The sequence below is a fragment of the Pempheris klunzingeri genome, chromosome 14 (assembly GCF_042242105.1).
Source record: "Pempheris klunzingeri isolate RE-2024b chromosome 14, fPemKlu1.hap1, whole genome shotgun sequence".
Taxonomy (NCBI): Eukaryota; Metazoa; Chordata; class Actinopteri; order Acropomatiformes; family Pempheridae; genus Pempheris; species Pempheris klunzingeri.
Genome location: NC_092025.1, coordinates 7014396 through 7042209, shown reverse-complemented (window position 1 = coordinate 7042209; position 27814 = coordinate 7014396). Strand labels below are relative to the sequence as shown.

Here is a 27814-nt window from a genome sequence, read left to right as displayed (position 1 = left end):
GTAACGTAGTGATGCGATGTGAGAAACCCCGCGAGGCTTGGACAGCGCCGTCAGACCGGTCAGACCGACAGTGGACTTGCCAGCCGCAAAGACTTGACTGACTTCAGATTAAAAAAAAAAGCCTGCGATGTTTTTGCATTTCCCAGTAAGTATCTTCACTCACCCTTCGCTGCAGAGATACGGCACACAGTGCGTCCAGGCTGTTATTAATCTGGTTATCTTATTATTCATCTATTTGCGGAGATGTCAGCTGTCCTAACGCAGCCTGATGTGCACGCACGACTCGCCTGGCAGAGCTAAGTTCGCGTGGCCACGTTATTGGGGGTAGGGGGCACGAGCCGCTGAATAAATATTTAATACATTGTGTAATAAGTTGCAGAACAAGCTTCCTGTGCAGGTTACACCCCATTCATGCGCTGCCTCCTGGTTAATTAGAGCGCACTCTGGTGACCCCCCTCAACCTGTCTCCATAAACGGGATCCATGGTCATTTAATAAGTAAATTATGAATGCAGGGCCGTGGTTGGATAGAAGGTGCAGCGGATAAATGTCTCCGTGTGGCTCAGCGCATGTCGTCCTCACTTATAATGTATTTCACCCCCTCCCCTCCTGAGTTATTCTTCTTCCTGTCCTAACACACTGAACTATGAAAGTCACCGAGCCTGCTGGACTAGGATTGAGCTCCCTGATCTTAAAGCATAATCCACTATGGCAATTAACCTTTCACCGGTCCGAGATCAGCAGGCAAGGTCACCCCTGGGTGCTGTTCTCGCCGTGTCCACAGTGCGCCACGTTTAAAATCCTCAAAGTGAGTTTTATTAACAGTCCGTGTGATGCATTATCAGTGACAAAGCTATCCTCTGCCCCCTGACAATAGTACGATAAGACAGCTTTAAAACCGTGAAAGACAAAGGGAGGGCTGGTTTATGTGCCTTGACTCTTTAGGTAAAATAACATTGAGTGCAAGGACTAATTTAATTATGTCACTTAGGAGTTTGTCTAATTGTATGCTATGATTAAAATCTGAATTTACGCCTTTAATTTAATTTTCTTAGTTGAAATGTCACTGTTAGAAATAAGTTATCAGCTCTGATCACCTTTAAAGAATATGAATTAAGTACCACAGTTTGTTTCCACACATTAAAGTCTCATTGCTCAGGTTTAAAGTTGCTTGAAGGAAGAAAAAAAATGATGTCCCTCATTGCTGCAGTTTGGCATTTAATGTTGTCTACTTTTTTAAAATGTCCAGAGTCGGAGTCATATCTACACTAAAAAGAGTAACTCCAACTGTTTCCTGTAACGCCTCATTTATTAAAGTTCATTAAAACTAGTTTCTTTAATTATTTACAGAGAGTTATCACCAAACTTCAGCTTATGACTTTGTATGAGTGAGAGACAAGGTGTTGGCTTTACTCTGTCTGTCCTTCAAGCATTCCTGTGACTGTGACCTTTGGAGTGTGTCACGCAGTGTAAGGGGGAGGGTACTCGAGCAGCACGCAGAGATCTGGGTAGATACAGTGGAATATGTATTTCAAAAGTCAGTGTTGTGATCGTACGCATGACTTGCCACTGAGGAAACTCAACCATTGCCAGTATAGAGTTTTTCTCTGATACATGTGAACGTTGGTACGGCAACTATCATTGCCTTTTAATAGCCGTTTAATAATCGAATATATACAACTAGTTCTCAGACGCTGTGGTTATATGTGGAGGCTGGACAACATCATTACAAATGGCAGATAGGAGCATGAAGTGTGACTTGGCTGTAAATTCTAACAAACCTTTGCTTACTTCGCAGGTGTCCTGAAAACTGCAGACTCAAAGCAACAGCACCTCATTGAGCTACCTACCACTGGGAGTGACAAATATATAGGCTTCAAACCCCCACTCAGCAAACAGGTAATCAGTTTTCACATCACCTTTTATGCTGATGAAATATCATGCCACGCTTTCCACCGGGATTATGTCTGTTATTTATGTTCTGCAGCCGAGTGGCTCGCCTTGCTGCACACTTCACTCTTGTAAGGCCGTGATGGACTTCTAGCTACCAACATCTTCTTCAGACAATACTCACAGACAAAAGGGGGCTATAGAGGGGAAATTCAGCAAACAAGTACTAGAGGAAGGCTTTCGAAGGTGTTGGCTTCTCATTTCACATACGGCATAGTGTCATTCTGCTGCAAGTGAGCAAGTCATTGGGCGTGCTGACAGGGTGGGCTGCGATTGCCCTGCAAACCCAAAAAACATAGCGTATGGAGGGGATTGCTCGTCATGGAAGTCCCATAGATCGACGTGAGCAAGTCTAAAATCCTGTGTGAGGAGAAAGGAGCGATGGAGGTGTCCGTGTGAGGGCCCAGTGATGCCACAAGCTTGAAGGTCTTTGTTTTTGAGATGCTGTATGCAAAAAATACAAGCTTTCTGCAGCATTTAGCAAAGCCTGATGTAAACCCAACGAACAGGAATTAAATCAGCGCTAGTAAAATATCAGCCAAAGTTTGCTGTTCATAACTAGGAATCTCTTTTGCTGACTGGGTGGAGACTTTGGATTCATGGCTAATACACTGATAGTGATTGATTTGACCTCTCCTGTCAGCTTACTACAGGCCTATGCCATTTACAATCAAGCCTGAACACGTTTCTCCAGTGTCACCTCCTAATAAAGACCTTTAGTGATGTCTCTCCATCATAGGAGAGCACACAGTGTTTCCCCATAACTCTAAATGTCTGAGTGTGTGGGGTAAAGGCAGTGTGTGACATTCAAGCCTATATAAAAAAAAAAAAATAAAATAACAGACCTCTAACATTCAGTTCAGCTGGTAGTTAAATAATGATGGATGCTGCACTTGTAGGATAGCAGTGTCAAACTGCTTCCTGGGCGCTCCTTGAACTAATGTGTTTTAGCCTCAGCATATCCATCTATAATCATCAACCAGCTGTTAGAGAGCCGATCGTAGCCCGGCCCATCAACACAACAGCCAGCACGAGCTAGCAGCCGCTGGCAGGCTGCACACCGATTTTCTGTCAAACCTGTGCCATGATATCACACCGTGGAGAGGCTTAAGTGCTCTACTAGACACCGCTATCAGGTAAGATGCAGCCTAGACCGGGTTAGAGAGACAAAAATAAACCTCGGCCTCAGGAGGAGAGAGCTGGTCAGTCAGGATTAACGCTAGCTACTGCTAGCTCACTTAGCCGGGAGTAGCTAACCCACTGCTATCTTAATGTGGAGCTAATGCTAACGCCACTCAAAACACGCTGCTGCGTTAGTTTACAGCACACAGGACACGTTTCTGCGGTCAGCTGGACTCAAAAGAGCAATCCAGCTAACATCAGATGGGGTCACACACTGCCTAGTCTACGTTAATCACACGAACAGTGACCATAAAGCTATCATCGCTTGATTTTTTAAAAAAACATTTCCCTCACTGAAACCGATGGTCCTCATTTGCCAAAGCAGATGTGGAGCTGAGCAGCGGTGAACATGGGAGAGGACTACTTGTTGGTCTGTATCACATTGTGGATGATCTGGGCTCATGCCCCAGCCCTGGTGTTACAGGCTGATTGTAAACTCGTTCCAAGTGAGCTAAACTTTAAACAGGCTAGGTTTGCTATGACCCCCACACTCCACTCCACCCCCTCTTGCTGCAGACAAACAGAGCTACATCCAAGTCCAGAGGGGCAAACTCCAAAGAAAGTGTCAGCTGCCAGCCACTATAGGAGTGCATTATCTGCCGGGGCAATAAATATGATAAAGGTACACTTGGTTTGCAATTGGGGGCAATTATTAAGTTGCTAGCTGAGTGTCTTTCTCTGACTGTGACTTTGTGAGGTGTGAAGTGTGTCTGGATATTGAGCTGTCAGCGGTTTATTAATGGTGTCTAAGAATGAGTAGTATTCCACATATTCACGGTCCTGCAGATTGACATTGACGAGCAGCGTGCACCCCAGTTCAGGACTGAGCTCTTATTGATTATATGCCATAAACACACAGATCGTTGGGTGATATTTTTTGCCGGCAGGGTGAACATTAATGTGTTTGGAGACAGCATGTCGTTTGCCTTCATTTAGCTCTGGTGAACTGCACAAATGTAAATAAAACGGACTATTAATTATTTTGCCATATTCCTCAATTACCCCAATAACCCAGCAATTTAATCTTATCTCTGGTCTGTACAGTATTAAGTAAATACCAAGAGCCAAACAGGCCAGTAGCCCATGCCAGCGTGTGCAGAACATACAACTGCATGTAATGTTGTCATTGTGGGCAGGGCGACTGATTGGAGCACTGGGCCGACAAGGAGTGATATATTTTAAATGTTACAACACTATGTAAATATAGAGGCTGCAGCTGGATTATTATCCCCAATGACAAACAAGAGGAGAACACGGTTGCAGTGGATTTGCCAGTTTGTACACATGAGAAAATCACTTCCCACTCCTGACTTGATTGAGGCTATTTATGCTGCAGAGATCTCATCTGATCCTCCTCACACGATGATATATTAAGTTGGAGCAAGAGCACGGTTGTTCAAGTAAGGCTCTGCATTAATGCATCCACTGATGAGTGGAAGCCCAGAGATAGACGCGGCACACACACACACACACACACACACCACAATTGAAGCCCCCGTGTTGTTGATAAAGTCAATGTAACAATGGTGAAACCTACATCCTAATGAAGCACGGACTATTAGTCTTTGCTTGGCTATACAGTGTACTGACTGGGTCTCCTTATCGGGGGTAATTACAGGAGTGGCACACTTATGTTCAGAAGTAATTACCATAGCATGGGCAGCACAGAGTAGTGGTCACTTTGCTCACACAAATGCTTGGTAAGTTTCTTGAATGCAAGAAAACACTGGGCACAGATGATATCATTGATATGACTACATGATGTGTCAAAGACATCAGACTGATTTTAGGCTAATTATCTTACTTACAATGGATGCAGGGTTTGATGGACATGAGGAACCCTGATATTTAGCTGAGGTACTAGAAGTTGGTTGTGGGAATTTGTAACTCTACACTCATCTAAGAAATGAAATATCTTCTTTTACTTGTTATAATGTTGTTGTTTTATGTCGTAACAAGTTATGTTTGGGCATCAATTCAGTTGGTCACAAAGCTTTTCTGTATTAAACCGTTAACTTTGTTGCAGTTTGATTTTCACATTTGTGGCAATCTTGACCTTCAATACTCAGCTGAAACTGGGGAATCTGTAGTGTGTGAGAGACTGGTGTGTTTTTAACTATATCCTTTTTGTTGTCACTCTGATTGAGATGGAGGAGGAAATCTTATGGTTTACTGATAGATTTAATGATAAACGTTGGGAAAGGGGACAGTGGCTGCGTGGAAACTCTGTCACCCTGCAGTGCTTCAAATGTGCCACAGATTTTCATTTTGCCGTGGCTGTATTCAGATTCTTAAACATGTATTTGATGTCATCACAAGCATAAAGTATTTGCCAGGTTTGTTCCTGTGATGAAATTGAAAGCACAGACAGCCTTTGGCAGACAAGCAGGTTGCTGCAGTACCCTTACTGCCATACTTGAATATAATTTATGTGTCTGAATAGGGAACAGCGGTCACTGTTCGTGAGCATAGTGACCTTCATCCATTCACCTTGGCTATTTTAATGTCTAGAAATGCCACAGACAAAGGCGTCTCACTATGGGGATGATTTGGGGACTATATGGTTTTAATTCAGGTGTGGAAGGTTCTGGTTTGGTGAATCTAAGCAGCTTTGATGGCTTTAAAAGCCCAACTGAGCAAAAAATATCACAAACAACTCATGGACTTAGTGCTGCTAAAGAACAAGACAGAGAACCAATAGGTCTTTTGTAATATTAACATATTGTTAATACAAAATGTGGGTGCTTTACACAGTCAGTGCTTCCAGCAAAGGGAATCAGTCATGATCTTATTGTGAAGAAACCACAGGTTACTTGGTTAATGTCATTAGGGGTAGTTAAGAGCAGGTTAGTTGAGGTTTAACTGATCTTAGGTCAAGATTTGTCTAAATGCACAAATAATTGTGTTTCTTATTGGATAAAGGCAACATTTACACCACAGATCCTCAGTCCCACTACAGAGTTTTGGCTTTTTGGCCGACTGTTTCCATGCTGCTCCTGTGTTGACACTCAAACCATCCCACATGTGTTATCTGAAGGCTTAGTGAAAACAGTAATGATCAGTAATGGTTGTTGTAAAGGCTCGGAGACCAAGTCTTAGGCAGTGCTCGGTCCCTGTAGCCCACGACGGGGCATTAATGGCACTCTTCCACCCACTCTTTTAGGTGGAAGATGCCACAAAGGAAAAACTTGAAAGAGAATTGCAGAGACTGTGATTATGAAAATGCCAATTTGTGCTTAGATAAAAGTTCTATTAGAAGCTGTCTGATTCCCCTAAGATGTATCAGATTGAGAAGAAAACACTTTTTGTATGACGGTGGTTTAAAAGATGTGAGTTAAATTTATTTTGACCTCTGTCGTTTACTTTTCCCCCCTCTAGACACCATGTCTTCCAGGGAGCGTCGGTCAGATGTCTACATAAAGGCCGAACCAAGCAGTCCAGAGGGAGGCGGGGGAGGTCGGACCAGCCCCGGCGGGGCGTCTTCAGACTCCTCTCAGAGTGGAGGCGGAGGAACCAGAGGAGACATCGCTAAACGTTACTCACCGCCACTGTACACACCAGCTCTGCGTTGCCACTTCAAAGACGAGGGTGGCGATGGGGCAGAAGAGGGCTCCACTGGAAATGGAGCCGGGCGATGCAAGTACGCCCTGAGCACGCTACCTAAGCGGCTTTGTTTAGTATGTGGGGATGTGGCCTCCGGTTACCACTACGGGGTGGCGTCATGCGAGGCCTGCAAAGCATTCTTCAAGAGAACCATCCAAGGTGTGTGTTGTCGTGAAGTTTACGTTTTTGCACTGCAGGACAAGCAGTGAACAGTTGATGTCTGAAAGTTGGCAGGCTTGAGTACTTGAGTCACGTTAAATGTTGAGTCTTTTGTATTACACAGTTAAGACTTTAGTAAATTATTATTATTAAAATTTTCTTCATGCATCTGCACATTGTGGTAGAATGGTATTGCATTAGAGGCTAAGAGCTTGTTAAACTAGTTAAAACTATTAAGATATAGTTAGTAGTACAGATATTGAATATTTTTTATCATAATCAATAGGATCTTTAGCTCATATTCTGCTGTGTGAAGCCATCACATACATACATTTAATGTATTTTAATGGACAGAAACAGTGGATGAGGGTCAGGCATTAAGATAAAGGATCATAAATTGATTAGGGGTATATCCAGTCTCCACTGCAGTGAGACAGTCTGATGAATGAAGGGGTCACTAAGTGCCCACATCACATACTAATGGTGTTATTCTTTAACTTGCTACAGTCGACTTTATACTGGTCTGTTAAACAAAAACCATCGCCACTGTGTGCATTTTGGGAAACCTGGTGGGTCTGCTAGCTTGTGTGACTTCCACCCTGAGGTGGCTGTATGTTTAAATAGTCAGAGAGATTTAATGCGGTGACCAAGGTGGTTTTTCACTTCTAACAAATGCTTGTGCTTAGTTGTATGTTTGTACTGTATTACTGTAAAGTGGTATTTTCTGTTTTTTCACAAAGGTAACATTGAATACAGCTGTCCAGCATCGAATGAGTGTGAGATCACCAAGAGGCGCAGAAAGGCTTGTCAGGCATGCCGCTTCACTAAGTGCCTCAAAGTAGGCATGCTGAAAGAGGGTGAGTGTTCGTGGTGCGCAGAAGCTCTGGAGCTACTCTTTGGTATTATGTCTGAGGGGCCTTTATGCTAATCTTGTAAATATGGTACATACCTATTCTGTGTGTTCCCAGAATAAATCTTAATTTTCTAATGTTCCACACTCTAGGAGTACGTCTTGACAGGGTCCGAGGTGGACGGCAGAAGTACAAAAGGCGCCCAGAAGTGGAGAATGCAACATACCAGAGTGCCCCCCTGCCACTGACAAAGGAGAGTGAAAAAGGTGGGTTTTATATTCTTGCCATCAGATTTTATTCCTCCACCCTGGTGAGAGCCATGGTCAGAGGCATTATGTTTGCAGGTTGTCCCTCCGCCTGTCCTATCCCTGTGAGCATGATACCTACAGAACTCTTCAAATTTGGCAGAAACGTCCACTTGGATTCGAAGATGAACTGATTATAGATTTTGGTGGTCAAAGGTCAAGGTCACTGTGAACTCACGAAATCAATTTTTCTAATTATAACAGAATTCAACACAAATGTCTCATAGGATGAAATCATGACATTTGTATATCCAAGAGGTCAAAGGTCAACTTCACTGTGACATCATCACGTCCTACAAAAACACTCATTATTCAGCGCCATAACTCGGGAAGAGAAGGAGAGACATATGGTTGGATACTGAATTGGTGACTCAGTCAGAATCTGTTGTATCGGCCGACATGTAAACACATACAAGGAATATGACTCTTGTTTTTTGCTTCTCTCAATGAACTTACACGATAGCAGACATACAGCAGAAGAAGAACTACACAGCTTGACACATTTAACACAAATCTGTTTTATTTATATATCTATATATCATAAATCAAACGCCGATTAATGGGGCTCAGCAGGTGGATATTCCACTTCAACAGAAACATTTCTAAAGGCACAGCAGGGTGCAGAATCTAGAGCTTAGTTTTAGGACATCTTAGTTCTGATATTAAGTTAAAATCACAAAAATATACATATATAATGAGAAGTCAGGACAGGGGGCCTTCTGTTCCTCTTAGTCTTTGAGATGATTGTCGTGACGAAGCTCTCTGTCAGTCCTCTGTGCTCCTCTGTAAAAATAGTCTCCAAGTGAAGAGACTGTTTGTGTTTCTCACTCCAGTCAAACATGCCAGTAGAGTGGTACAACTTACCGAAACAGTACATTCAATGCCCTTGATTAAATTGCTTCAAAATCTTCACTACATACATTATCTGAGTCTGGGCAGACACTGATGTGAACTACAACCTGACAGTTTTGGTAGAGATGTAAAACTGTGAGGCAACAAGGTGTAATGCCGAGGAAAAGTGGCTAAACAAAGCAGCTTGTTAAAACACTGTGGATGCCACATGTCACTGTAGTAAATGTTAAGGTGCGATCGGCCCACACGCAAGCTAAATATAATACTGGGCTCTGGAAATAGTTAGTGTGTGTTTTTTTTGTTGTTTTTTTTAGCAAAAGGCGTCTTGCAGTTGCTTGGCAACACACTATCAGCTGGCGATTGATTGCGTGCCGGCAAACTACATGTAACTACGAGCAGCTGCTGCGTTCAGGCAGTCAAAACCACAGAAATCCAAGACAAACAGATGTAAGCATGGGGCAGGTTGGCGGCTGCCCCTGTGCTCTTCTGATTCAGAGGTGGAGATGCTGGGTTCATCTGCTCAGAGTTGAATGTTTTATCCTTTAAACTCAAGGTGCTAGGAATGTGCCTCCAAAAAATGTGAGAAATGATGGGTGGGTTAAACAATATAACGCTCCAAAGACGTTGGAAATTTTAAGAAAGTGGCGCCCTCTGCTGCCACAAATTGGCTGACTGTTACTTTTTCAGTTAACAGGACTGAGTGGCTGTAATACTGTAACTGTTCATTTGCACAAATGTAGATTTAACTTGATTCACATAAATCTGACAGAGGAATTGAGCAAGTTCAAAGCAAAAACACTCATTTGTACTGATAATGTGTTAATGAGAAGTTATTTGGCAGGTCTAGAGCCTATATTTAAAACGGGGATATGGAAACCTTCAGAATGAATATGGTGCAGCATATAGTACAGTTAACACCAGTACAGATCATGCTATTTAAGGCAAGATATCATTTCTAAGTTCAGAGAGTGACAGAAGTGATATTTTGCGGATCAGTGTGTCTATGCAGTATTTATCTTTATAAGTATCCTATTAATCCAGTGTTTTGTGTCTATTTTTTGCCACAGGTTCCTCCAACATCATTGTGTCCCACCTACTAGTAGCAGAGCCAGAGAAGTTGTTTGCCATGCCTGACCCCCTGCAGCCGGACACAGCCCAGCGCACGCTCACCACCCTTTGTGACCTTGCTGACCGTGAGCTGGTCGTCATCATTGGCTGGGCCAAACACATTCCTGGTAAGAGATGCAGAGAGGATAAAATAGGGGAAAAGAGTCGTGGCAGTGGTGAAGAGATGTAGTGATCCAGTCTCAATGATCAGAAACAAACATGTCATGTTTCACTCAGGCCATGACTTTCACCTACAGTACGCAGCCTATTATTCAGATATTCTAAGGATGTGGCACCCGTGCTTGTTGGCTCAGTTGTCACTAAAACTGTGAACCTGCTGCCAGTTTTCATCCTCTGTATTTAAATTCCTCTCACTCGGTCTTTTCTGTCTCCTCCCCTGCAGGCTTCCTGTCGCTGTCCCTAGCAGACCAGATGTCAGTGCTGCAGTCAGTGTGGCTGGAGGTGCTGGTGCTGGGTGTAGCCTACCGCTCGCTTGGCTGTGAGGACGAGGTGGTGTTCGCAGAGGATTTTGTCCTTGACGAGGAGATGTCACGTGTTGCTGGACTGACAGAGCTAAATGGAGCAATTAGTCAACTTGCTCGCCGTTTCCGTGCACTAAACGTGGACCGGGAAGAATTTGTCATGCTAAAAGCCATCGCACTCACTAACTCAGGTACTTCTACTTGTGTTGTGTATGCAGACATATAGGCTATACAAACCCGTCTTTATTTGCATTTCTTAAAACTAGTATCAAACTAATAGTATAGTGTTATGTTTCATGTTGATGGGTTTCATTATTAGACCATTTTGAAACTGGCTAAAAGTGTTCTTTAGTGGTATTATTGATCACATCAGGGTTTCCTGAAGCCTTTTACAGTGGAGGCACCCCATCAGTCACACTCATCATAGAGTAAGAGGAAATTATTACATGCTGGTGAAATATAATTTTAGGCTTATTAAGTGGCAGTGCTCACCATCTATGCTAACACATTACTTGGGAAAACCTGCACGTTGCTAAGTGAAATTCATACTGTTTAACAAAAACTGCTCTCAGTTTCCAGTTCATTAGATGCTTTATTAGGTAGTTTATCAGCTAAAGCCCATGCACTCTATTACAGCAGTCATGCAATATGAACCAAAAAGGCCATAAGGTTGAATCCTCACCTCTCTGAAACACTTTGAACAACAACTGAGCAATAGCCCCTTTTCCACCAACATTTCCAGGAACTTTTATTACCAGGAATTTATTTAGCTGGGTAAAATAATTCCTGGTAATCTGTGTGGTTTGCGTTTCCACCACACTTCAAAGTTCCCGAACATTTATTCAAATCAGGCCGATGATGTATGGGGGACGTATAGTACGGCGGTCGGACCCACTGTGACTGTTGTGGTCCTTCAGCTTCTTAAAATCTTGCATACGTTTCTTCAACTTCAGCAAAAACGGTGGATTAGCTGGAAGGGTGCAGACAATGTCTGCTGTCCATCTTTTTAGCTCAATGTGATCATGTGCATGTCAACAGCCAAAGGCCCATGACAACAAGAGAGAGAGCAGTGATAGATGCAGGGAATGCTACTGCAGAATGAATGAATACTTATATTTCTCATTGTCTTCTAGTCTTTGGCAGGCAGACCTATCAGTGCAGAAACACGCAGTTTAGAGTAAAAATGAGTCTTAATAGTTGTGGCATGTTTACTAATTATAACTAGTTTAAGGTTAAATATCCCTTATATGTCCTGCTTTCACTACAGATCTACTGTTTGTTTTGTGAACACGGGCTGACATTAGTTTGTATTTGTGGTAATTTACTGGGCAACACAGGCTTTCTCTCTTTAAAAGCTTAGAAAATATACACGCCCTACTCGGTGCCTCACCATGTGCTCCCTGCTGTTCTGTCAGACTCTGTTTACATTGAGGACATGGAGGCTGTGCAGAAGCTGCGGGACCTCCTCCACCAGGCCCTGCTGGAGCTGGAATGTCAGCGGCGCCCAGATGACCCCCAGCGGGCAGGACGCCTCCTTTTAACATTGCCCCTCCTCCGACAGACTGCTGGTCGTGCTCTTACAACCTTCTACAGCATCAAGACCCGTGGTGGTGTACCCATGCACAAACTGTTCCTGGAGATGCTGGAAGCCATGATGGACTCGCCCTAGAGCGGAAAGCAGCAGAAGTGAAAAGAATACAGAGAAGGACCCAACAGAAATTTGGTCTGCAAGAGTAGATGAGTGGTTTGAGAGAAATGAAAGATTTTATTAGAGAATTAATGAGGGAAATTGTCCTTTTTCCCTTTTTCCTAGGCTACGTGAAGGAAAAGAATATGAGAAAAGAAAAACCTCATGTGTCCATGTCCCTGAGTGGGGATTAATTATTTACAGTAAGAAGTAACTGCCAAACTTCAGTAAAAGTCTCCAAGATCAAACATTCAACATGAATGCCAGAAAACTTCACAGTTTCAACTATTTTCATGGCGCGTTCCATCACAGCATCAAGTTTCATAACCACTGAAGAAGAACATTTAGGTATCCAAGAACAGACTGCAATCATGTGGCTTTTGAACTATTTAGAATAATGCAACATCTACTCATGAAAGCCATAACAACATATCTGGCAAAAGACTTGAGGGTCCAGTATTGGGTCAGACTGACATGCACATGGAGTGCTTGTATTTACTATAGCTTAGTGTGCCGTTGTAGGCAAATTCATAGGAATTACTTGCAATATGTTAAAAGCAATATAATGACTCGATTGTTGTCTGTCACATTTAAAATGTGGATAAAATGGTGAGACATCTAGGTGTATGTGCATATCAGTAGTTCTCCACTCTCAGGACCCCGAGTGTTGTCTTTTTTAATTCTAGCTTCTAGCAGAGACCGAAGAATGCAAGGCGATGAAGAGAGAAACCACGAGCACTTTGGGGGTTAAATACTGGAGTTGGGAACCACTGGTGTACATATTAGGTGCAGGATTCTTTGTAAAAGGTTGTGCAATTGATTTGTAGTCCAGGAGAAGTGCATATGGAGATTGTGTGCTCATAAATGGCTCTACTTGGAAGGTAATATATTTAGTGTTGTATGTAAATCCTATTGGCACACAAAAAACTGAATTCCATACAAGCAAGCGTGTGCGTTGGTGTGCAGTCTAAACCAATGAGCCACACTGAGATCAGGGAAGAACACAACTCTTTGACATTAAAGCCAGTGTGGCAACAACAGTGGTTTGAAAAGAAATGCGTATGCCTCATCCGCTTTTTTATACTATCCTCCTCCACTAGATCCAACCACTATGTTTGACTTCAGCAGCTGTGCTGTTCAGAAATAATGGTCTGACCTATTTGACCCATTTCATTTGTGGGCTGTAATGGATAACACTAATCCATATGACTGACAGGCATATGATGAGATTTTGCTGCATTTTCTGCAGTGAGGAACGTTGCATAAAAGATCTCAACTGTTTCAACGTGAGATCCCTCCTTCGTGTACGTCCACCTGTTGAACTTTAAATTGTAAGTGCCCGTGATGGGCTCAGGACAACCAGAAATGCAACATATGCAACATGTTCCTTTTGGGTGTTGAATCCTTGTCGGACAACATCCTTGAAAGTCCTACTCATTGTTCAGCAGGTTTGTATACTTACAATAGAAACGTTCATTATAGTAAGCTTCACATGCAATGCAAGGCCACAGTATCTGATGTCTAAGTCAGATCTCTAAATATATTATCTAGTGGCCAAAGGGCCACTAGTCTAGCCATGTACAGTTCCATTTAAATAAACAGAAACATGCAATTTATAGTGGAAGATAATAAAGCCAGCAAATGTGATACAAATTCCCCATTACGATTATATTTGTGCAGCTTACAGTGTTCTGAAATTTGTAAAGACTTGAAACTTGCTTTTTCATACATTTTCCTTTCTAGGATTTAAGGGTATTTTATTTACATTGTGACACTGTCGTGGGTTTGGTATTGAACTGAAGCTTGGTTTTGAAATGAAGCTTTCCATTCAGGATATTATGATGAATACTAATTGTTTTTCAATGTAAGCAGTGGTGTGTTTTCTGAAGCTGATTGTCATTTTAGGGATCAATTTACACGGCTCGATATTTAGCAGCATGGTGAGGCTACAGAGGGCTACCTCAGGAGGCAGAGAAGGCCACACGGCCAAATAACTGTGGAGACAAATGTAATTCTTGATCCTTTGATTTGTCAATTTGAATATTCGGTTTATTGAATGTTTTGCAGTCGCGCAAACACCTGACATTTTTTTCCTTTGTTTTCATAACTTCAAAGTGTATATGGCTCATTACTCACATTATAAGATACCCATGGTACGGAGTGGCTCACAGTGGGGGGCGGGCCTAGAGTTGGTATGGTTTCACAGGAATAATGGTGCAGGTCGAAAACACCGGAGACCATTTACGGCAGTTCAAATTGAAAACGGTTTAATACAGCCAGAGCAGTGGAGCAGGGACGTGCATCTCTGACTCTCTGATCTGTTAGGTTTCATTTTCATAGGTTACAGCTTATATATTTCCTTTAATCTAAGATGGTTTTTTTCTCTCTGATTTGTTTACTTATGTAACTTCTCAAGTAGAAATCATAACACTGAAGCAGACAATTAAATATGGACACCTGGGTCACATTAGAGCTGTTAAAGTTTCTTCATATTAACTTGGTCATTTATAATGTGCTTTTTTTTCATTAGCATACAAATGTCTTTCAGTTACAGTTAGCGTGAAGGCGGGGCTATTTGCAGTGTCACTTAAAATTATCCAGTCATTTGTAGTTTTATTAAATATGTGCGCATTAATATAAATGAGCAATACAATAAATTACCAAACCTCACACATTTCCTTGTATAGCCACAGTGTACATTTAACATTGCCAGTTATAATGAAAAATAGCTACTAAACGTTATATTATTTAGAAGTTCAAATCAATGTTTGTATTTTGAAAGACTATTTAAATGATTAAATTCTATTTTTTACTCAATTTACTGTTGTTTGTTGACACTGCTTTATTTTTGTGTGTGATCTTGGCTGTGAATCTCTGTGTGTAGGCTTTTTTTTGGTTTCATTTAGATAAAACAGTGTAATGTCCTTGTCTAAACATGTCCACATAAAAATCACTGTGAAAAAAGTGAGATATCCCACTGTCTGGCGCAACAGGGGGTGGATTATTGTAGGTGCTTTGTGTTGTGTAATAAATGGACACACCACCACCACATATCATTGGTCTCATCTCTGCCTGTGTATATGTGTGTATGCATGTATGTGTTTGTGTATCAGATGGGGGTTGACTGTTCAAACTTTAAACTTCATAATATTTTTGACCATGCAGTGCACATTTGCACACTTAACTGCTGAGGAACCGTCTTTCAAAGGTTGTACAGAACCTTAATACAGTTACTGAGCACAAGAAAGTATTTGCATACCTACCCACACCATTATAAATCAATTAGCCTCCATGTGTCTGTAATGTCTGCAGCTCCACATCATCTGTCTATGTAAATCTAAGTATCTAACAGGCTCAGTACTTTAACATTTCCTCCAGCATCATGTATGTTTCTCCTGCTTTATATTCAATACATGCATAGACAGTTTTAAGCCTTGACAGGTTCATTTTCTCCCACCAAAACTGCGTCTGCACTGAAAAGGGCTTCAGTCCACAAATGTCTAACAGCCTAACAAATGCCACATTAGTCATATGGCTTCTTGCTAGCAGATGGCGCAGTAAATAAAGATTTAGCAGGCCCAAACCTGGAAGCTAGCTTAATTCCCAGCAGTCATACTCTCAGTGTGGGACGGTACTGTGAGTAGCAGTGTAGTTAAATTAGAGTGACAGCACCGCTAAATCAGGTTCAAGGTGCGTCTGAGAGCGGAAACGCAGCACAGGACGCCGCACACTTCTCACAGCGCTAGCTAGCTAGCAGTCAGAGCGGGCTACAATGCTTTCCATCACAGCCGCCGTCACCAGGAACACCAGGGTCGTCCAGTGCGTCAGGCTGCTGCACACTTCTCCCATCGCAGAAATGCCAATTCAGGTAAACATTTCCGCGCATTAGCTGCGTGTGCTACATGGCTGATTCACAGACGCGAATTTGTCGTCGTGTATAACTGAGAATTAACAAACTTACAGGCTATATCCCTCTCCTCAGTCCCTGTAGCTAAACCGTGCTAACTGTCCCCCCCTGTAACCCGTCGCCATGACCGCCATTAGCTAGCAATGACAGACCTGCTTTATCCCTCTTCCTCCTCACCTCCTCACCTGCCTCTTCCTCCTCACCTACTGGGCTTCGTCTAGACGAAGCATAACGCAAAATGTTAATGATTACACCAGCTGTCAGCCACACACAGCCTCTCAGATACTCCTAACACCTTAGTAAAGTCGGGGCCTGAGCCTGTTTAGTCTTTATTGAACTTGCCTCGTCTTAGTTTCCTTGTTTTAATGGAGCGTCTGTGAACGTGTGTAACCTTATTCCACAAGTTAACTTACTCAAAGACTGGTAAACATGTCTGCTTGTTACTCCACAGCAGCCCTGCCTGCAAATACCAGTCTATTAAACCATCCTCAAGGGCACGACTTTATTTAAACGTGAAGCATATTTATTAACGCTTGCTGAAAAGAGTTCTTTAAGTGTGTCACTTATTGGTCCGTCAATGTCAGGATTAAATTTGGTTTAAGGCGTGCGGCCATTTTAACGAGACACCTGCGTCTGTTTGTGGCGATGTGTCGCCCTCCAGTGTGTGCATGTCATACCTCCAATTTCCAGTCCTGTCAGGATTATCTTCTCCTCATCATTTGCTGAACCACCAGGCTCTAATCTGAGAGGCCTAATAAGAGACTGGTTTATTTTTGATAATCCCTGCAGTGATTATGTTGAATGAATTTGAATTAAAACTTGTTCATTTCATGTGTTTGGTGCATTTCATTCCTATGCATTCCTCAAAGTGTGTGCGTGACTATATGTAACAGAAATCCTATGAGCATTGGTTGTATTGTCTTCTCGATCCTGAACAGGTCGGTGAAAGTCTCCCTGCAGTGGAGGTGCAGGAGGGGGAACCCGGGAATAAGGTGGCTATGGATCAGCTCTTCAAGGGGAAGAAGGGAGTCCTGTTTGCTGTACCCGGAGCTTTTACCCCTGGTTGTTCCAAGGTTGAGTCCACACTCTCATCTCTGTTTGCTGCGTCCTGTGCACGGTCACCATCACGCCAGCTGACCTTGTATGTCTCTTGTTGTTCTCAGACCCACCTCCCAGGTTTTGTGCAGCAGGCTGAGGACTTGAAGAGTAAAGGTGTACAGGAGGTCGCTTGCATTTCTGTGAATGATGCATTTGTCATGGCTGCCTGGGGAAAGGAGCATGGAACAGATGGCAAGGTGTGGACTGTGATTTTTTTATTTATTTATTTATTTCTTTCTTTTCATTCATTCAGAGGATGAAAATACTATTAATCACAACACTGCACACAACCTTTTGGTCTGGCAGTAAGATGCTTACACGTGATATTAGAAAGATGAGATAACACACTCCTTCCTTGAGTCTTGTCAAGTCAGTTTAGGACTTTGAATTGAGAGGTTGATGACACAGCAGATACATGAAATGCACAACGATAGATAAGATATTAAGAAGGTTGAGCTCAATGATACTTTCCTCTACAGGTTCGAATGCTGGCTGATCCCACTGGAGCTTTTGCAAAGGTAAAACTAAACGTTTATTATATTTCTGTTTTGTTTAATGTGACAGCGTGCACTCATCTGTCTTTTTCTGTCCGTCTCTTAGGCAGTTGACCTGTTACTTGACAGTGATCAGATCGTGCAGGTCCTTGGGAATAAGCGATCGAAGAGGTAATGATTCTTTGGATCCAATTTCAGTTTTACAGTAACAGATTGATCACACGTGTTTTTTGGGGTTTTTTTTATTCTTTTTTTTTCTTGATCAATTAAAGCACATAAACTCAGGCTTTTTCAAAATCCTTTCCATATTTACAACAATAGTGTTAGTGCTAACTATCCACCATTTTATCTGAGTGTGTTCTCATGTCGGAAATGTGCTCTCTACATAGAGCGATGGCATATTTTCACTTAGTTTAAGCCCTAAATCAATTCACTGTATTGTTTTTTGTGAAATTAATTATTTTTCCTCGAGGTGCTTACTAAATTATATTCAGGATCATGCTCCAAAAATACATCTTTTATTTTATCAACCTTTAAAGAGGGTGCATTGCAGTCAGTGTCTGCCTTTTACTGTTTCGGTTCATGGCTGTAAATTGTGTGTACTTCATCCTGTGTTGCAGATATGCTATGCTGGTGGAAGATGGCGTTGTGAAGAAGATCAATGTGGAGCCTGATGGCACCGGACTGACCTGCAGCTTGGCCTCCAATATTCTGTCTGACCTGTAGGCTTATTTAGAGCTTATTTAACTAAACTGCAAGCACTTGTTACAGTAAAAGTTGCACTAATACCGCCCAGGATCAACCTTCCCATTAACCTGTTCTAGCTTCCTCCTTTTTCCAAAGATGGATGCAAATGTCTCATGGATGCTAATGTCAAAAGCAGGAAGGTAATTAATGCGCACAAATAGGACATGAATGGCAATCGAAAGGAACATGCATCATCCTCTGCATACTGTCACTTGTGAGAAAATAAAATTCACACTGAAAGCAATAATCACTAATTTCCTGTATCACTCTTAGTGTTTATTATTTTGTGTGTGTTAATAAGATATCACTCTACTTGGATATTCTTACAATTACCTATGCATGAGGAGAAAATGCTCAGTAATGTTTTCATGTTGTAATTTACAGCATAAAAAAGACATTTTTGCTCAATTTATGCATATATAAATCAATGTAAAACAACCAAAGTGGACAACATCCACAAATGGACTGACGTACACTATGCAAACAATATTTAATTATGAGTTGATACATCCTACACAACCATACACCGTCAAATTTTCACATGCACATTTATGCGTCTATGCCATAATCCATTACACCACATAACAGGATTTCAAGGCTCAGCACCTCGCATGCACTACAATGTATGTTGACTCTTTAGCATATTTTCAGAATTTAATGCCAATTTTGAACATAACTGATGTAATTGTTTAAAAAGTATATGAAGAGCATGTCCCTGCGAAGTGTGTGTGTGGGGGTTGTGGCTGTTATGTGTTAGGAAGTTACTGTATAAACTACTAACACTTTTAATCAAAGCTATTTGTAACAACAACAATTCCTAGGTACTTGTGTTGCAGATTAAAAAAATCATGACATGACGAGACTGGATCGAAGAAATGATAAGTTACTGCCATGCTTGAACGCTGTAAAGTTACAGTGCAAAACGTTGTTCATTCGTTGTCTGTTTCCTCCTGCGAGACCCAACCAGGGCAAAACATAGCGTGACCTTTACACTGTGACGTAAGGGCGTAAGAGGCGGGCGCATTGCATTGTGGTTGCCGGTGCTTCTATAGAAACAGAAACTCTACCGACTATCCAGCGGGCTGCGGTGGTATTCTTCCCGGTCAGGACATTAAAAGGTAAATTAATACTCAACCATAATGATGCTGCTGTCATTAAGTGATATATGCGGCAAGAGAAACAGCAGCGTGTGACTATAACCAGCGGTAAAATTAAGTGTAGCTAAGTAGCTAGCTAACGCTAAAGCTAAGTTAACGTGAAGGCGCGTGAATTTCTGAGCTAGCGTTAGCACTTCCGCTTCTCAGCGCTAACTCAACTGTGCCACAGCCAAATTTATTTCAGCATCACGTAATGTTTCCAAAAATTGTGCACCGCAGTGTCGACTCAAAGGGAAATACTGGTATACTATGACTCGGACTGAAGCTAATGGACCTTAGCTTGTTGTGCTGTTAGCACTGAACTAAATTGCGCGCGCAATTCAACGCTGGAGGTTTACTTTGTTGCTGCTCGGTTTATCGACACATGCATGGTTTTTCAGTGTGGTCTGAAGGCCTGTGGATGGGATTGAATACTGAGCAGACATTAACTTTAATTAAACAAAATGATGACTGACTTATTAGTGAGTCTTTTTGTTGTAGCCGCTCGTTTGTGGATGTCTAAACAACGGGCCTTTGTCACTAATAATAAACAGTTGAGTGAACCGTGTTTATCAGAGATGCAACAGGTCATCATATTGGTTAACCTTGAATTAGTGCTCACGGTGTGTCTTGTACAGCAGTCAAGTGATTAGACAGTGGTATAATTTGTATTGTGCGCTATTAGCACAGTGGGGTCAAATTGAAACAGAAAGTGAGGTTATAGACTTTAGACTTTAGACTTCTTTATTTTATCCCCCATAGGGGGAAATTTTCTTGTTATAGTCGAGACACTCGGCAACAAGGAGCAACGAAACACCCAGTTTTTAGCCTGAACAAGCCTCTTTTATTTCTGCTATTTTGTAGTCCTCCAGTTTCATCATGATCAAACAATACTATGCACCTAAACTATCAGACAAGGCTTCTGCAGCACGGTGAAGATGGTTTCACCTGGCAGACCATCACCAGGGAAGATATCCAGTGTCTGCAGATATCTGTGTGTTGTGGGCTTGAAACCAAATATTATTCAACTGCATACAAGACAGCTATAGTTGCCACATCGTCCATCAGATGCAGATGAAATACTTTAATTCAAAAGCTGAGTCTTTAATTAATTTAAACCCATAGTCTATTTCCCATAATTAATTCAAAACATGCATTAAAGTAATGGAGAAGTCAAAATGATTTAATGATTGAGCGAATGGTAACTGATGGGATTGCATGTCTTCTGTTGCATTAATCTGATGATGCCTTTTGATTTACTTTTTTGTGGCCTACATGTTACAGTTCAGTGGTTAGTGATCTGTGAGCGCCTTCAGAGTAGCCATGTCGTCGACATCCCAAAAACATAAAGACTTTGTGGCCGAGCCTATGGGCGACAAGGCTGTGAATGCTCTTGCAGGCATTGGAGATGTCCTTGGAAAAAGACTGGAGGAGAAAGGTTTTGACAAGGTGAATTTCTTCAATTTTCTTTATGCAATATAAACACACTGAGTGACACAAAATGCACCGCCCATACAGGGTGCTTATTCTTCCTGTGATAGCAGTAACTTTATTAGTGTCTTGAAATCAATAAAACAAAATGATTGTAAATTCAGAACAGAATACCATATAGAAATTGTTTTGCTCATAGGTTGCCACATCTACCAAAACATAATGCCAGTTCATGACAGACAAATTGTCATGCAGAAGAAGCTGTTAATGTGTGTTATCGCTGTAATAATTTCATCCATTGCATTAACACCTTAACTAGAGTATCACACTAAAGTTGAAATATAATCATTATTCTATATTATCACTAAGAAGAAATGGCGTTCACCCTTGAAATACTTCATCTTACAGCCAGTGATAAAAGATGCATTAAACTCTATAATGTGGAAGAAAGCTTCCTAATATTCTTATTCACTTCATTTTCCTGTTATCCAGTAGGCAACCTCAAACCTCTGGGTAACATTTTGGCATTTGTGTGTCAAAAATATGTTCTTATTCCACATACCAACCATGCAGTCGTCACTATGGAGCTGTAAATAGACACTCATCCGTCCTGTTTTTCGGGTTGGGATTAAACATCTTCTACTTGACAACAGAGCAGTTTTGATGTAGGAAATCCTTTGCGTTCTTGTCTAAACTAGATGCTCTCTTGTCGTATTCTTTCCATCCGCAGGCGTATGTCGTCCTCGGGCAGTTTCTAGTGCTTAAGAAAGACGAAGAGCTTTTCCGGGACTGGCTGAAGGACACATGCGGGGCAAATAGCAAACAGCAAGGTGACTGCTACGGCTGTCTCAAAGAATGGTGTGACGCCTTCCTATAAAGAACTCGGTCTCTGTTCACTACTTGTCAAGTCCAAACTGTACGTTACGCCTTCAGTGATCTTGATCTAATTCAGCCACGCGATATAAATGAACTTGTACACACCAAGAGGTTTATCAAAGTCAACTTGTTTTTAAACGATACTTTAAGCTGTTAAGTCTATTTCTGAAAACTCTTGATCCCCAAGTAAATGTCACACATTTCCTCCTCATAGCCTTAGGAAGAGTTGACATTAATTGTCAGTAACATCTCCTCAGCATCAGTAGTGCTTTTTACTTCGGACATTTTGACATATCATGGTAATAAAAGCACAGGTGTAACTGATAGCAGTAATGATGGCTTTGTTCCATTTGGGTTTACCATTAAGTCATGACATGCACACCAGCAGGGCTGTGACACAGAAAAGTAATGCAGCCTTTCTCACTGTTGGTACGCTTGTGTTTGATGGGTCAAAATGTCCGCTGTAAGAGCAGGCTGAAACTGTCGAGCCTCCAGTTTTGGGAAAAGGCTGCTCATGTTTATAATAATCGATTTGCCCAAAATAGTTTGAATACTGCATGTACTTTCTGTTAAAGGTTGACTTTTAACTGTATGCATCATCCATTGTTGGTCGTGTACGGAGATTTTACCATTTTAAGCTAAACATAACCACTTTGTTTTAAACCGTTGAAGATTTTTGTTTTGGCCTCAATATATTTCGTTCTATGTACAGTCCAAACATTTGTACTTCCCTTCATCTCTTTGGCTTCTTTCCCCGTTTGCCTGTTTTTAAAGCCATTGGAAAGTTGTTGATGTAAGCTGTATCTTTTTCTTTTTTTTTTCTTCTTAAATCACACCTCATTATAACAGTTTAGTATCGTGCACTGTAAATCCACAGACGATGTCAAAGTGAATATTTTGAAGCATCTTGTAGAGGATGTGACACACAAAAACTAGTGTGACACTGGTCTCAGGACGGGCAGTGCATTTTTGTTTTTTTTCCTCCAAAAACGTTTAACTTTTGATGAAGAAGCTGCCAGTTGCCCACATCTGGTCTGCTAAAGATCGTTTGACCCTGAAGTTGGAAATGTATATTAATAAAGATGCTGATGCAACAAACTCAAACACTGTCAGAAACGTGTCACTTCAATCCAACAACCATGGTACAGTGAACCAATCAGGAGCCTGTTTCCCCATTGACAGTTAAAGTAGTTGATATGCTGTACTGTATGAGATGCCTTAACGCATGCTAAGTGTAAACGCTTTATTCAGCCAGATGAGGTAAAAGATACAGTAGTGCATGTTCAGGCTGTGTCACATGACCTCACATCACCAGCTGTTTGAAGATGTAACAGATGCAGCAGCTTTTTGTTAAAATACTGGCTTATGTGTTTGCATTCGACTGTGAACGCTCCTCAGTTTTTATATCACTACTATAAAGTAATAAAAGGCAAAGTATCAAATTTGGACTTTGGTGTGTGTGTGTGTTTTTTTTTTTTTTTTTACATTTGGTAAAGATTTCATTTGTATCAAACAGAATCACAGGTGAGAGAAGACCATTTGATAACAGGAGGTTTTATTTCAATGCTTCATATTCCATGGGTGCATTTTTGCGAAAAACCCCAAATTTGACATTTGTTGACGTTAGTTCATTTGTGAAATGATCCAGAGCAGGGGGTTCCCGAAGGGTTAGATCATGTGACGGGATCAGAGGGAGCTCAAAATGAAAGTTTTCTTTATTTTTTAGTGGATCTGATTTAATGGAGCTAAACCACTGCCTGTGCTTTATATGGAGAAAGTGACCCCCTTTAAACTGCAACAGAAGCTTCAGCCCTCACTTCACATGAGCGAGCCAAGACGTTAGCCCGTTCTGACCCCTCTGCTCTGGACGACGTTCTCACACTCGATTAGTTAAAATGACGATGTACACCTGTCTTTAGTTTAGTTTACTTTTTACCTCAAAGTAATAGAAAACTGTTAATGTGACCCATAATAACCAAATATCTGATTTATCTTCAATGGCTTAGATTAAATACTGAATGTCCATAAATAACCCCTGGAATGTCTTTTGGGTCTGTGTGCTGTTGAACTATAAAATCTTGATTTGACAGTGATCAGATGCTCAGGATTGTTGCTTAAGTTTCACAGTAGCACCTATGCGCACACACCCAGCCGCACACACACACACACACACACACACACATCCACACTACAGCAACGGTATATAAATGAGCAAAATGCTAAAATCTTAATAAAACAGTAAAATAAACTGATTATATGGTTATAATCCACCCATAAACAGCTGTTGTCCTTTATAGATACAAATAACTGCCAGAACAGGAGACTCCCAAGTGATGGAGGAATACAAAACATACCATAGATGGGATGCAGCTCTAAAGGTCAACCTAAATGTTGATGGTGGCAAAAACATTATGTGTAGGAAGCAGTCGCCAGCTGGAAATTATGGGAGATGTCCTACTTAATTACCCAACATAGGCTCGTCTTTTTCATAGTCGCCAGATCTCAAATGTATGGAGAGTTCGTATGTGGAGAAATGGCAGCCCTGACCTGATCAGAGCAGCGTCTCAGACATGTGGCACCACCATGACCCTAAACAGGGGGGAGTTTAGAGGACCAGCTGGAAATGCTGCAGCGCCACATGAACCTGCTCCTGTGACTGGTGGAGCCTGTTAAGACACTTGATGCTCAGGCTGTTTCCTTTCTGGCAGTTACCTGTAATAATTTATATGTGAGCATGAAATGTCTGTGTTTTCAACCAGATGATGGCTGCTTTTGTTCGGCTTTTTAAAAGAAATGTTTTTCTTTTCTTTAGACTTGTTTGTTGTTCTTTTTTTAAAGAGATAACTGACTCTTTATTGGCTGAATGTTTAGGTTTCAGATTCTCATGTGATTTCGCTTCTTCCCCTCTGACACCGAGACAGACGTTAGCAGTTAATGAATTTAGTTCAAGACATTTTGAAGTTGATTATGTACTGTACATCGGCAGCTTTTATGCAAGGTTACTATAGTACATTGATTTCTTATTTAGATTGGTAGTACATGTACACACTGTACATACATGTACATACTGTACAGTTGTACTTTTTAATCACAACAATCCCTGATTGGTCTCAAAGCAGAGTGCAGAAGAATTTCTTCTCCCTGAAGGGGTTCTCTGAGGTGGGCACGGGGGTGATCAGAGGGTCGTCACAGGAGTGTGCGTCGCAGTACGCCATCAGGTCGGCCGCTGCCTTTGATACCTGGAGATAAGGACGATCAGATTGGGACCATGATTACATTGAGTTATACTGTCTCCAAACATTAACCCACCAGAGAGTACAAGTTCATCCTTTGTTTTCATTAGAGGTTGTGGTGCATTTAGAGACTTCAAGAAATTAGAGTTCTCTACTCGGGAACTTTTGCAATGTTCAAGTTCTCCTCCTAATGAGATCCAGATCTTTACATACTAGGAACCCCCACATTGGCTGTCTTTGTATCCTGAAGTATATTTAGGACATATTCTAGGATATTTTTTGCCCTTTTGTTCTGTCCATATACCAAAAACACTAACAGTGTATACGGGGTCCTACACATTCGCTCTGTCTGTGTGACCCTCATGAAGACCAGTAGTGTTTTGCCTCACAGCTCTGGTAATAATGATGGGTATTACTCCCCTCTTGGTTCCCTCGGGTGTCTTGTGGATCTCTGCGGTTTAAAATCTGTATTCAACCCTTTGCTGCTGTCTGAAGTCCGTGGACGTCACTGTAAACGGTGTGTAGTGGTAACAATAAGTCATTCATTCATTCATCCATTCACAACCCTTCACCAGATTATTTCACACGGCGTAGTGTCTTTCAGCGACACGGCTCAAATTTGGCAAATGAAGACTCAACAGTATCCATCAGTCCAAACCTCAGACTCATTTGTATCAAGAAAAAACTGATCCCACACAGAAAATGCAAATGAGTATAGTATCATAAATAACACTGACTGTCCAAACTGTGGATATGAATCTAAAATGTGTGAATGTATAGAAATAAAACAAATAGATAATATGTCCAAATGTTATACTTAATGGATTTCTATGTAAAAATGATTTAAAGGTTCATGTTAAGTAGTTAAGTAGTAATATTCATTGGCTACATGTGTGTTTTATTCCACTGACAGACAGGCAAAGTCCTGGAGTAAAGAGAAGGAAGCACCTCTGGTTCAAACTTTTTTCTAATGTCTTTTTCTCTCAACCCCCCCCCCCCCCCCCCCCCCCCCCCGGCCCATTCTAACCATAAAGCTGTGTGAACATTTGTCTCTGAAACATTATCAGCATTATATGAAAGTTTGTCCTCTATTTAATGATTATTAGACTGATTGATCGCTCGTTTTCAAGAGGCGAGCGGCCTCTGCAGGTGTTTTTGATGCCATTAGGAGCACGACAGAAGCCAGTACGGTTTGGAAACTCTCCAGTGGGAAGAATCGACTTAAAGTGCATTTGAGAAGGTCACTGGTGCTCTTCTTCTACTCCAAACTGGCGAGGATGACCGGAGTTTGTCAGAATCAAACTTTGTGCGGGTTTAGTTTGTACAGAAGTATTCACCATTTAATACCAAGGTGGTAGTATTAGTATGGACGTGCATCTCAGTGTTTGTGTCATACGTGTTTCAGCTCATGACACTATCACACTTCCTGTCTGAATCTGAGGCGCCCAGCTTGTCTTACCTTTATCCTGCAGAAACTAGCCTCTATCTTCAGTTGCTCCACGAGCTTCCTGGCTTGGCCGACACTCATGGTGCTGTTCACTGGGGTGTCTCCTTTCATCCTGGCCACAGACAGAGCAACATTTAAGCTTCATGGCTTTCAATTAAACGGAAATCCATTCTGTGAATTGTCACATTCATTTTTAAAATTGAAGTAGTTTCCCTGTAGCCCGGCGGGCCCAGGAATGATTGATCCAGAAATCCTCAAAATGTAACATTTCACTTTGAATGTACTTTGAAAAATAATAGTAAAATATAAAGATTTATGAATCATTTTTTGTAAGTTGCAATACGTGGCGATTTAATCACTTCACACATCTAGGGTTATTGCTAGCAAAATTAGCCTTTTAATACACCATTCAAGATGGGTGATCAAACAAACTACATGAGAGTTTTAACACAAATAACAATATATATGCACTATCATGTAATATATGATAAAGATTCGTGGCTGCAAAGCATGAAAGCAGTCAGTCTCCAGTAATGAAGTATAAATATCAGTCGATATTGTGTCATAGGATTGGCACAGCTGCTACATTATGTCATCTTTTATGGCAACGAAAGCATGTATATATTTCATCAAATGCAGACGAAACGTGTAAACTGGGCCAAATGGTCAGATTTATTCACCATGGCCCACAGATTCTCCCACTACGAGCAAGAAAAGCCAGACAAATATCAAATGTAGAATGAAATAAGCACTGCAGCCATACAGACATTGAAATGATGATGCATGCATATGACTGAAAAAGGAAATGTGTCACAGATGGAAAAGGAATCAAGTAGGATGGATTGTCAACAGGGGAAAAAAAGCAGAGCAGCAAAGGAGCAAATCTATTTGAACCATTCTGGACCTTTCCCCATTGTCTTTTTCCTTCTCCCTCCATCCACCCCCTTTTCTCCTTACCCGTATTAAATTCCTCTTCAGGTGCAATCTTCCCCCCTCTTCTCTCTCTTTTTCTCTCTCTTTTTCTGTCTCTCTGTGTCCCTCTGTAAGCTTATGTTTGGTGGTATCAGTGTAGCCGGACCCCACCCCTCACAGACAACAGCCTGGATGGTACCCTGCTCTGTACAGTCCAGTGCACTGCAATTCTGCCACAATGAGCACTAGATTTGTGGTGGATGGATACAATCACCCCCTCGTCAGTGAGTGGAACCTACCAGACGGAGGGAGGGGGGAAGTCGCTGGCAGAGGTTTTCATAGGAGGGTGGATCGTA

The 27814-nt window shown here is 41.6% G+C and overlaps 4 protein-coding genes across 6 annotated transcripts; 3 read left to right on the top strand and 1 right to left on the bottom strand.

The window, feature by feature from the left end:
• Positions 1–110: 110 nt before the first annotated feature.
• On the top strand, positions 111–15228 carry esrra (estrogen-related receptor alpha). 3 transcript variants are annotated; one of them, XM_070843346.1, is made up of 8 exons: positions 111–145; positions 1798–1898; positions 6510–6893; positions 7634–7750; positions 7897–8010; positions 9969–10136; positions 10412–10681; positions 11906–15228. In XM_070843346.1, exons 3-8 carry the CDS (start codon positions 6515–6517, stop codon positions 12157–12159), a joined length of 1302 nt encoding a protein of 433 aa, XP_070699447.1. In that variant the 5' UTR covers positions 111–145; positions 1798–1898; positions 6510–6514; the 3' UTR covers positions 12160–15228. The 3 variants fall into 3 exon arrangements, with proteins under 3 accessions (XP_070699447.1, XP_070699448.1, XP_070699449.1); XM_070843347.1 differs by lacking the exon at positions 111–145 and adding an exon at positions 738–807; XM_070843348.1 differs by lacking the exons at positions 111–145; positions 1798–1898 and adding an exon at positions 3004–3085.
• A 617-nt stretch (positions 15229–15845) lies between these two features.
• On the top strand, positions 15846–18677 carry prdx5 (peroxiredoxin 5). The gene is made up of 6 exons (XM_070843490.1): positions 15846–16045; positions 17023–17157; positions 17248–17379; positions 17662–17700; positions 17783–17847; positions 18297–18677. The coding sequence occupies exons 1-6, from the start codon at positions 15950–15952 to the stop codon at positions 18400–18402; spliced, it is 573 nt and encodes a 190-aa protein (XP_070699591.1). The 5' UTR covers positions 15846–15949; the 3' UTR covers positions 18403–18677.
• Positions 18678–19447: 770 nt separating this feature from the next.
• banf1 (barrier to autointegration nuclear assembly factor 1) lies at positions 19448–23314 on the top strand. The gene is made up of 3 exons (XM_070844235.1): positions 19448–19541; positions 20844–21008; positions 21721–23314. Exons 2-3 carry the CDS (start codon positions 20883–20885, stop codon positions 21865–21867), a joined length of 273 nt encoding a protein of 90 aa, XP_070700336.1. The 5' UTR covers positions 19448–19541; positions 20844–20882; the 3' UTR covers positions 21868–23314.
• A 1662-nt stretch (positions 23315–24976) lies between these two features.
• gng3 (guanine nucleotide binding protein (G protein), gamma 3) lies at positions 24977–27587 on the bottom strand. Its single transcript, XM_070843679.1, has 3 exons — positions 27504–27587; positions 26559–26658; positions 24977–25105 (listed from the first exon to the last, which is right to left on the bottom strand). Exons 2-3 carry the CDS (start codon positions 26655–26657, stop codon positions 24977–24979), a joined length of 228 nt encoding a protein of 75 aa, XP_070699780.1. The 5' UTR covers position 26658; positions 27504–27587.
• Positions 27588–27814: the final 227 nt, after the last annotated feature.